Here is a 12,006-nt window from a genome sequence, read left to right on the forward strand (position 1 = left end):
ACAAAAATTATTTGCTCAACTTTTACAATGATGGATCTGAGAGGCCTCAAATAAGTTAATAACAAACTATTAGCTTGGAACACACAACTACATAATTTTTACTTATCACGGCCTAGTTCAAAAGTATATAGAAGGTAATTCAAAGTACTTTCTCCTAAGATATGATGATATTAAACCAATCAAAATCCTCAAGTTCTTTAATTATTACGAATGTCTATGACATGTCTAAACATTATTTTAATTTCATCTACAGAAATATATTATAAAATACCAAAAGAATGTTTCCTGTAAGTGAAAATATAGCATCATTTCAGAGACTGCTACTACACAAGTTAAGACACATTCTGTGGCCCTACTCACAAATACAAACAACACATAAAGGAAAAGGTAGGTGACTACTATGTCAGTATCACTTTGTGATTTCTGGTATTGCTGATTAGAATTCTAAAATTTACTCCATATATTTTGTTACGTCTTACCTAAAAGAACTGCCATAGGAATTAGATGACCTTCCAGTGTACCTGAAAAAGTAGGCATTTCCCGGCTTGGGCTGAACAAATACTGCTGCTCACCAGGAGACAGTGTAGTTATGGTATGTTGCAGTTTAGAATCTGTCTTTGTAGGTTTTGTTGCATAAAAGTCAGTTTGTGTTCTTATTGACTTTACTTTAGTGCCTATAATAATGACCAATGGCAGATATTTTAAAATATTGTTTGAACATCTACTATACAGTCATCTACAAATATAGCAACCCTTCCTCACAGAAAAATCTCATTCTATATAATAATGTTACAGGGCCCCAAAATATAAGTAAACCAGGGGTTGGCAAACTTTTTCTTAATTGGTCAGATAGTAAATATTTTAGCCTCATTGGCCGTGTGGTCTCAGTGGCAACATCTCAACTCTGCTGTTGTAGCATGAAAGCACTCATAGACAATACTTAAATGAACGAGTATAGCTATGCTCCAATAGAGCTTTATTTATAAAAACAGGCAGCTGACCTGCAGGTCATGGTTTTTCAACCTCTGAATAGATGTAACAACTTGTGCAACTACTATGATAGAAAAGATACAATAACTAGAATAAAATGTTGAATAAAGATTCAAAGGAATATTCAGAATGTATTATTTAACTCGTTACGTTTTTTCCTATGAGTATAAGAAAGTTAATGACCATTTTTGGAATTGAAAATGTTTTCATCCTCTCATTATTCTGTATAACCAGGCTTTATCCTTTGAAATTATGTACAGATAATCAAATTCTGTATTTATTAAAACCTTGCAGAAGTTAATAACATTATACATTTTTAATCACTATTTAGTAAACCTATATAGATATTAAATCCTGAATTCTTAAATAATTAGAAATTTTTCTGATTATCTGTCTCTCTGGAGAAGAACATAAATTTCTGTGGAACCTGAGAAAAGTGAAGAAAACTAAAAGTGTAAAGGAAAAGAAACTAAAACCTTTTCTATTGATAAATAAATACCTGACATTTCTACATTTTTACTTTTAATATAAGAGTAGTTTTATAAATCTAGACTTTTAAATATAGTTTTATGATCCGAGGAAGAAAAATTTTAGTACCACATCTATATATTTTTTTCATCATGTTCTCAAGTATTCATTCATTCAATTGAAGGAATATTTTTCTTGAATGTTTATTTATTTATTTTTGATAAATTTATTTCTTTATTTTTGGCTGCGTTGGGTCTTTGTTGCTGCGTGCAGGCTTTCTCTAGTTGTGGCGAGCAGGGGCTACTCTTCGTCGCGGTGCATGGGCTTCTCATTGCAGTGGCTTCTCTTGTTGCGGAGCATGGGCTCTAGGTGCACGGGCTTCAGTGGTTGCAGCACACGGGCTCAGTAGTTGTGGTGCATGGGCTTAGCTGCTCCATGGCATGTGGGATCTTCCTGGACCGGGGATCGAACTCATGTCCCCCTGCATTGGCAGGCCGATTCTTAACCACTGTGCCACCAGGGAAGTCCTCTAGTTTAAGAGGATTAAGACAATGTCTTAACTCTTTGTGGCCTTCACAATACATAGTATAATAATGATGGACACATAAAAGGTATTTGTAAAAAACTTTTTAATTGAACCCTAGCTAGACCTAAGGTAGGTTTTCTTTTTCCTTTTCTTAGTTTCCACCCAGTTTTGTTTAGTCTGAAAGGGATGCTGTTGCTTATTTCTTACTATAATACAATAGATTAGTTTGAATTCTGGGCTTCCAGGCAACCACCTCAGAGAAGACTGCCGTTTAATTTACTTGCTACAAACAAATGGTTCTTCAGTGGAGGGGGCCTCTGCGGTGGTACTGATACCTCTGCTTCCATGTTTGTACTGCAGGTGCTATACAGAATCTGAAAGGTGCCTAGCAGTAACTTCTCTCACTGCTAACACTCAGAAACTTAAAGGCAGAGGGGGAAGTGAATGTAGATAGTGTCTAATAGTAACATCATAGTAAGCACTTTTGATGTTTTTAAAGATTTAAAAAATGTATTTAAAGATTTTTTAGAAACAATATCAAAAGTGAGATGTACACGGGCTTAGTTGCTTAGTTGCTCCACGGCATGTGGGATCTTCCCGGACCAGGGTTTGAACCCATGTCCCCTGCACTGGCAGGTGGATTCTTAACCACTGCACCACCAGGGAAGCCCCTTGAATGTTTATTTAAAATATATTTTTTCAGCATTTAAAATGTGTTTGGCATCATTCCAGACACAGGGACTACAAGTACTGAATAAACCAACTGTATTCATGTAGCTTACACTCTAGTAAGGAAAAAAATTGATAAACAAATAAAAGTATAATGTCAGATGGTGAAAAGTGCTATGAGGAACAACAGGCAAAGGAATAGAGAGGGTTAAATGATAACATTTTGGATAGGATGGTCAACATAGACCTCTCTGAGGAGCTAACAGCTAAGAGCAGAGATTGAAAGAAGTGACTGAGCCATGCAAGGGTCTGACAGAAAAGCCCTCCAGGCAGAGGGAATAACAGGCACCAAGGCCCAAGGAGAAGCCTAGGTCCATAGGTTCTCAATCACTTCTACCATTAAAAGGATTACTTCATAAAGTGATTTTTGGATTTAAAAGTATTTTAAAACCTTAACTTATTTTTTGCAAAGGCTTACCAAACCCCAAATATAAGTCAATAGCAAGCTCTAAGAAACAAGGAAACATTAGGGTAAATATCATCCACAAGCTTAGTAAAATAAAATCTATAGGATTTGTAGATAAACTGACACCCTATATGATCAACTAACTTTTGGAAAGGAAAGGAAAGAAAAATAAAGCAACTGCCACAGCTTCAACTTCCAGAAAGGATCAGAAAGGTAAATGAGTTGGGATCCATGAGTGACGGCATGTTGCCAAAGTGCCTTACAGACTGCTAAAGCACAAGTTGAGAAACATCAAAATGCAACCAAAGTCAACGGACTCAATATTTAACTAAGAGTTATATTTAAATATACTAGTGAAATGGTAGGTGTGAGTCAAAACATATAGTGATAAAGGTGTTTTTAGTTGTGTACAAAAGTAACAAAAAAATCTTTCCCCTTTGCTAACTAAGGCTCTTTGAGGACAAACCAAGCTGCAAAAGTGCCCATAAGCACTTTTATGATAATGTACAGCATATGGCTTATCTTTCTGTTCATAAAGAATGTGATGGGGCTTCCCTGGTGGCACAGTGGTTGAGAGTCCACCTGCCGATGCAGGGGACGTGGGTTCATGCCCCGGTCTGGGAAGATCCCACATGCCGCAGAGCGGCTGGGCCCGTGAGCCATGGCCACTGAGCCTGCACGTCCGGAGCCTGTGCTCCGCAACGGGAGAGGCCACAGCAGTGAGAGGCCCGCGTACTGCAAAAAAAAAAAAGAATGTCATGGAGTAAGCTTTGCAAGGAAATGTCTACGTTCCCTAGATTATAATTTAAATGGCTTAAAAGTCATCATCTCATAACTTTTATCATGCTTTATCTGAAGATACCATCTAATCCTATTTTTTCCCCACTGATCCTATCTTGAATCTGGTCTATTTTTCCCTACTTTCCTAAAAGGAAATGTTTCCATCCCTAAGCATTACATAATTTGAACAGTATTTATAAGTAATAAAAAGCAAAAATTAAACTCTACATATTAAACCAATACCACAAAAAATGAGTTTTATCACCAAAAAATGAGGTTCCTTACCTTTAACTTGCTCTATTACTTTTGGTCTCTGTGGTCTGGACTTAGGAGATGGAGAATTAAATCTGAGATATGGTCCTTTTTTAAGAGTGCTGCGATGACCCTGATAAACTGGTTTTCCATAGATTTGTAACATATAATCCTTGTCTTGTACCACTGTGGTTGCTTTCAAAAACCCCTAAGTATACAAAGTTATTCAACTCACCAGCAAAATAGTCATCAAACACTTATCTCATTTTTCTAAAAACCCCTTTTGCCAACTTAAGTACTATACTAAGAATGATCAGGTCAGGAAAGTCCTCTACGTTGAATGGCTCTTAAATTCTGGAGATAGTTCTCAAACTACAGTTATAGAGTTTTCCAAAGCATGAAAATTAAATACAAAAATCTTCCACCCAAAAAACATGAAGTTTCTTACACTACTAAGCATACTTTCAGCACCAAAAAGTAAGTTTAAACACATTCTACATATGAAAGTAATAACTGTCAAGTACAGTAAAATAACATAAACCAAGTCTTTAAATAATTTCCTACATTCCTGATCTCACCTTCAATCACAACTAAATGCCACAGAAAGGTAGCATTTATTGAGCATCTTCTAAGTACTAAGTACTGAATTAATCAGATGCTTTATGAATCTGCCCAACAATCCATGTTTGGCATTAACAAAGTTACAGCTTAGTTAGAACAGCCAAAAAATTCCCTCTAGGATCTAGTGCCATGCCTCGCAATCACTAGGCACTAAACAGACATTTGTTAAACTGAAAAATAAACAAACTAAAATTTATACACACACACACACACACACACACACACAAAACATACAAAGATGAAATACAATTTTGAATACCATGAACTAGAGGATCTAATTTTTGGACTAGATGATCTCTAGATATACCTGCTGTAACTGAAATACTGTGATTATAAGTGTGAGATGTCAGAAGGAAGGAACTGTATACTTTGTGCAGTGATTTCTACATGATGGATATCCAAAACTCTAAATATCAATAGTTTAAAGATGGTTTACATTTGTATAGTCATTCATATTTTTAAAACATTTTCATAGTCATTTCCTTATTTATGTCTTTAAAAAATGATAAATTATAATGCAACATTTACATCACAAAACCAGATTAGGATCTTACCTCTTTTTTCTCTTTCTGTAAGCTTGAAGCAGGCATGCTCCTTGTAGGTGGATTTCTAATTTGCTCCTCTTTTTGTTTTTGAGAATGTTTTCTTGGAATTACAGAGTTGTTTACCGTTTTGTCTTGTGTGTTGGTTTTAATATCTTTACTCATGTTCTGAACTCTCTTGGTCCTTTGGTTCTTCTGATCAAATCTCTTTTGTTCATAATCTTTTCTTGCCAGTTCATCCTTAACATAACCAAAATTAAAATTACTTAAAATCTATCCAAGTAGTAATGCTTTCACATCAAAAGTACTAGAATTCATTTTCTGCTGCTATAGAAATATAATTTAGCAGTTTTAAAGACTTAATAAGTAAATGATATTGGTTTACATATGAATAAAAATTCTTTTTAGAATAAACAAAAAATTAAAAAGACTGGTGTTTTATGGAGCAGAGGGAATGAGAAATAGTAGATGATGTTCAGGGATAAGAGGGCAACTTTTCATTATAAAGCTTTTTACACTTCTTGATGTTTAAAACATATGAATACAGTAACTGTTCCAAAAATTAAATTAAAATATAAGTTTCCAAAAAGTAAACAATTTCGTAATAATATGCTGAGATTTATTTATAAATTAAAGTTACTTGTAGGTTTAAACAAGCATATTTTGCATGAAATCCACAGTTATAGAGTGACATATATTGCTAGTCGTCTGCAGAACCAGATATGAACTCCAAGTCTTCTGACGCTTAGCTCACTTTTTTTCTGGCGCATTACATAGCAGTTAATATAAATTCTTTATAACCATATTAAAGACATATATTCTTAAAACAACAGTGTTTAAAAGTGTATATTAGGGAATCCCCTGGCAGTCCAATGGTTCAGACTCTGTGCTTTCACTGCTGAGGGCCCAGGTTCAATCCCACAAGCTACACAGTGAGGCCAAAAAACCCCCCAAAAACAAAAAACAAGAAAGAAACAAAAATAAATCCCCCAAACCAAAAAAACTAACACTTCATCTTCTACCACTGTGAGTACGTAGATACACACATCTTACAGTCAGGAAAAAACACTTTGCATCCCAAGGTAAAAATAAGTTACCCTGTCTAGTTTTGCTTCTTCAAATACATAGAATTTTAAGAATTTCCTTTAAATTACTGACCCCTTGATAAAAACAACTGTCGTGGATTTTTGCAATGCTAATGTCTGAAGATACACCATGAGCTTTGTGGAGGTGAGAAAGTGGCAGTTTTTCCAGCTGGAACTGACTTCTCTAAAGTTAGTAACCTTAAAAATCTTGTGGAGTATTTTCCTTTTAAGTAACTTTGATGTTTGTACTTTGGTAAGCCAATGCTTCTAAATCTGCTGTCTTTCTTTTTAAAGGATCCTTTTTTTGTAAGTATACTTCTTTCTTTTCTAAATGCTTTTGCTAAATTTTCTTTCAAATCACTCATATTTTAGTTATTATCCACAATTTTCCAGTTAACAGCCATAATATAATTTATGAGACAAAGCACATGTTAAGTAAAATGAAACTTATTACTAAGTAAGTATAAAGAGTGAAATTAAGAATTATCAGTGGACTTAAAAGGAATATTTTGAGAATATGTATGATACTTGTAAATTGTAATAAATGTTATCTCCTAAGAATTCAATTAATTCTTTTTTTTCCCAATACCTACTTGAATTTCTGCAGAAATAGTTTTAATCCAGTTATCTACTGCCTTTCTGATCCGAATCTTCTCTGACACCTCTCTACAAAACAGAAAAAAGAATTTTCTTAAATTAACATTAAAGGTCCTAAGAATAGATCTCTTACCTAGTTTTGAATCTATTGTGTAGCCCAATATCCTTCATCTGAAAATGAAAAACCAATGTTATTAGTTTCATCGAATGTTTGAAAAGCACATGTAGATCCCAGAAGAAATGTACCAAGGAGAGAAAAAAACAGGGAAAATTAACATCTGTGAAAAATAATAGCAACATGTACATACCCAAATTCCAACTTTATAATAAGTCCACATGTCAAAGGCAATGAAGAACATTTTCTAAACATTAAAACACACTAAAACAAAATGAAGCACTTAGAAAAAAAATTACGAGAGCCTGTAAACTGGCAGTTTCATAAAAAAAACCTTGGGATGCCAACATCCTGTCCTACCTGTTGGTAGATAGAGCATTGATAAATGAATACATGGCAGCTCCATCCTTTGCACGAATAATAGCTTCCAGGTTTTCTTCAAGTACTTTTTTATTGTTTTGTACTCCTCTCAAAATCTTCTCAGCATCTTTCAATATGGATCTCGTATTGGTTATTTGAAGCTTAATGGAATTCTGTGGAAGATCAGCAACCCCTGACACAATCTGAGATTCTTTTGGCTTAAAAGATAAAAAGGCAAGAATGTTAATATGTAAAACTCATATTAATATTTTAATCCAAATAAGAGCTATTACTATAGTTTGGGACATATACTATGCCAATATAGTCTAAGGAATCAATTTGTCAAATTGAAGAGCTATAAAAGAATACTTGGCAACTAAAGTTTCTTTCCATTTAGAAGCACTAATGTGAATGTTCAGTGAAATGGGGCTGGGAAGCCCACAGCAGTTTGGTGGCCAACAAAAGCTCTATCTGGTGAAGAAAGCTAAAACAAAATAAGAGCAAGTTGGCTCTAGGTAGGCAGAGCAGACAATGTGAACTGGATAAACGAGGGCCATTCACAGTTCCCTTCCGCCTTCCTTCCTCTCCAACAGAAGCTGGAGAGCTACAGGTTGCCATGTGGCTCAGTCTTAGCCAAGGAGCAGTAAGTAGAAATCACTTGATGAGGGCTTTTGGAAAAGTTTTGTAAGGGGAACAGGCTGGGCTGACATGTCTTTCCATGCTTTGTCTTCACCATTCCTCTTGCTTTCTGTCTTAATAACTTTATTTCTTCGTAATTTTTACCTTTACTAATCATTAATTTTAGTATCTTGCTCCCACCTTACCTGGAGTATGCCATTTGTTTCGTTCCTCTTTTGGCCAAGATCATGAAGAATATCATCAGACTTCTGCACGGTCACTTTAGCTGTTCCTAGTTCTTCATAGGAAGGAAATTTCTGAGTGGATAGAGGGTCAATGCTGTAAAAGATTTAAAATTAAAGTTTTCTAAATTGTCATAAATTTAGTAAACAGTTGATTATATAAATCTTTGATACATCCTTAGTTATATGAATTCTAAATGAGTCTTATTAAAATTGTACAACAGAATTAATCAGTTATGTGATTAAACATACGAAACACCAAAAATTACAAGAAACAAGATTACTCTGGCCAGACTGGTTTAGGAATAGTAGAAAAAGAGCAGGAAAAAGCTAACGTGCAAAAGCACTTCTGGAATGGTGGAGTAAGAATCTCTAAAAATCTACTCCTGTTAAGAGTAAAGAGAACACTAGCAAAAATGGTCAAATCAGCTTTTGCAGAACGCTGGAAATTAAACAAAAGCTTGCAACAACCCAAGGAATATTTAAGTAAGAAAATGGCTGACAAGAACAGCAAGCTCTATGGCATTTTTAACTTGCCCTATTCCCAGAGCCCTTTCCCCAACTCTGTGGTAGCTTTGAAAATCAACAGACTCGGGAATTCCCTGGTGGTCCAGTGGGTAAGACTCCATGTTCCCAATGCAGGGGGTCCGGGTTCGATCCCACATGTATGCCACAGCTAAGAAGTCTGCATGCTGCAACTAAGAAGCCTGCATGCAGTAACTAAAAAGGCCTCAAGAAAGATCCCACGTGCCACAACTAAGACCCAGCAAAGCCAAAATAAATAAATAAACATTTTTTAAAATAAGAAAACCAACAGCCTCACAACCACTAAAAAGTCAGAACGAGTTTGGAGCCCCTCAAAAAGTCCCTTCTCAGGGTTTCTCCTTAGACCTGACTCAGACTTATCTCAGTGAGAAATCCCATCCCCAGGTCATTCTTCGAAAACAGTGCCAATTGTTCAACATCTTAGCTGCTTGAGGGGGTCATGCCAGTTGAGGCAAACAAGAGGGTAAACAATAAACCAAAAATTTGGGGAATGAGATGTCCATGGTGGAGTTCTGAAAAGCTCCAACACATTACTGGGGATCTAGAAGGTCATGTGCATGTACAGGGCTATGTGCATGCAAAAGAATGACCTAAAAAGGGCCTAATCTTTCACATCTGACTGACCATGGGCTCTGTGCGAGTAGGAAGTTAAGGTTAAGACAGACTTATAAACTGCTGGAGCACTGAAGGTACGCCCCAACATGTAGATACACACACACACACACACACACACACACACACACAGCCCCTTGCAAAGACAGGGAGACTTATTCATCCAAAGCAGATAAGGAAATCTCCTTCCAATCATTAGCAGACTTAGCTAACCAAATAGAGACTTGCTACACATGATAAAGAATTAAAATTATAGAATTAGTCCAGGAAAATCACTTAACAAACAGCAACAACATCAACAACAACAACAACAATCAGCAATACCAGCAAACGCTGGACGGGGCGGCAGTTGCTGGAAGAATCTGATTTCCAGAACTGGCACATTAAAATGTCTAATTTTCAACAAAAATGTTGTGAGACACAAAGAAACAGGAAAGTATAACTCAGACACAGGAAAAAGCATAGTCAGTAGAAACTGTCCTTGAGGAACCCCAAATATTGGACTTACTAGAAAAAGAACATAAATGAGCTACTACAATTAAAAGAAAGTATAAGAATGAAGTCTCACGAACTCCCTGGTGGTCCACTGGTTAGGACTCCACGCTTTCACTGCCGAGGGCCTGGGTTCAACCCCTGCTCAGGGAACTAAGATCCTGCAAGCTACACGACACAGCCAAAAAGAAACCTAAAAGAATGAAGTCTCACCAAAGAATATCAATAAAGATAAAAACTATTTTTAAAAAAATAGAAATTCTGAGAGTTGAAAAATACAATAACTGAAATGTAACATTCACTAGACGGGCTAAACAGCATATTCAAATTGGCAAAAGAAAGAATCAGCAAATTTAAAGATAGATTAATTGAAATTATCCAGTTTGAGGAACAGAAGAAAAAAAGAATGAAAATATTAAAAGTCTCAGAGACCTGTGGAACATCATCAAGCATACAACATAGCCCTAGGAGAGAAAAAAAAGGTCATGTGCACTATTTAACTGTGTAAAGAAATAATGGCCAAAACCTTCCCCAATTCAATGAATATTGATCCACTCATCCAAGAAGATCAACAAAATCTGAGGAGGATAAACTCAAAGAGATCCACACTTAGCTATATCATAGTCAAATTGTCAAAAGCCTAAGACACAGGGAGAATCCTGAAAGCAGCAAGAGAAAAATTATATACAGTTTCCTCAGGAAGATTAACAGCTTACTTCTCATCAGAAATCATGAGGTCTAGAAGGCAGTGAGATGACATATTCACAGCACTAAAAGAAAAAGAGTGTCAACCAAAAATTCTACATCTGGCAAAACTACCCTTCAAGGGTAGAAATTAAGACATTCCTAGATAGACAAAACTGAGAGAATTCATCACCAGCAGACCTACTCTACAGTAAATACTAAAAAGAGTCCCTCAAAGTGAAATAAAAGGACACCACAAACTAACTCAAACCCATGTGAAGAAACAAAGAGTACTGGTAAAATTTAACTACATAGGTAAATATAAAAAACAGTATTAAATTATTTTTGTTTATAACTCTTTTCTTCTATCAGATTTAAAAGACAACTGCATAAAGCAATAATTATCAAGCTGTATAGACAAACTTATAATGCAAGAAGACATAATTTGTATGACAATAATAGCAGAAAGAAAGGGGGAGGGAATCAATCTATATCAGAGCAAAGCTTTTGAATCCTATAGAAATTAAATTGGTATTAATCCTAACTAGATCATTTTAAATTAAGATGTTAATTGTAATTCCTAGGGCAACCACTGAGAAAAAACTCAAAAAATATAGTAAAAGAAGCAACAAGGGAATGAAAATCTTATACTAGAATGTATCTATTTAATTAAAAAAAAGACATTATGGAGGAATAGTGGAATAAAAAAAGACCTAAGATATAAAAAAGCATATAACAACATGACAGACATAAATCTTACTTTATCAGTAATTACATTAAATGTAATGGACAAAAATTGTAATGTCTTCTTATGAGATTATGCAAAATGTGACACGTTTAGTTTTTATTATTGTAGTTTTCATGACATTCAAAAAAAATTATAGTGGCTTAGATTTACTTGACTTTTTAAAAACTCTTTATAATGTAAAGTTTCAAACATACACAAAAGTAGAAAGAATAATATAATGACCTCTATATACCTTTATTCAACTACAAAAATGGCTAACTTACGGCTATTCTCATTTCATTTATACTTCCAACCCAGTTTTCCCCACCCTGCAATGGATTTTTTTAATTAATTTATTTTATTTTTATTTATTTATTTTTGGCTGTGTTGGGTTTTCATTGCTGTATGCGGCCTTTCTCTAGTTGAGGTGAGCAGGGGCTACTCTTCGTTGCGGTGGACTGGCTTCTCATTGTGGTGGCTTCTCTTGTTGCGGAGCACGGGCTCTAGGTGCTCAGGCTTCAGTAGTTGTGACTTGCAGGTTCTAGAGCACAGACTCAGTAGTTATGGTGCACAGGCTTAGTTGCTCCACGGCATGTGGAACCTTCCCAGACCAG

At 35.3% G+C, this 12,006-nt stretch overlaps 1 protein-coding gene across 4 annotated transcripts in view; it reads right to left on the reverse strand.

The window, feature by feature from the left end:
- KIAA0586 (KIAA0586 ortholog) overlaps positions 1–12,006 on the reverse strand; it is a 106,928-nt gene that overhangs the window by 78,534 nt on the left and 16,388 nt on the right. For 3 of the 4 annotated variants that reach the window (XM_065871931.1, XM_065871933.1, XM_065871932.1), the window contains exons 10-15: positions 8,296–8,404; positions 7,472–7,689; positions 6,993–7,065; positions 5,327–5,554; positions 4,185–4,359; positions 480–674 (exon numbers count right to left, since the gene is read on the reverse strand). In XM_065871931.1, the coding sequence (XP_065728003.1) occupies positions 480–674; positions 4,185–4,359; positions 5,327–5,554; positions 6,993–7,065; positions 7,472–7,689; positions 8,296–8,404 (998 nt within the window). The remainder of the gene's footprint in view (positions 1–479; positions 675–4,184; positions 4,360–5,326; positions 5,555–6,992; positions 7,066–7,471; positions 7,690–8,295; positions 8,405–12,006) is intronic. The other variant, XM_065871934.1, reaches the window with a different exon arrangement.

Source organism: Phocoena phocoena, chromosome 2 (assembly GCF_963924675.1).
Source record: "Phocoena phocoena chromosome 2, mPhoPho1.1, whole genome shotgun sequence".
In the NCBI taxonomy this organism is placed as follows: Eukaryota; Metazoa; Chordata; class Mammalia; order Artiodactyla; family Phocoenidae; genus Phocoena; species Phocoena phocoena.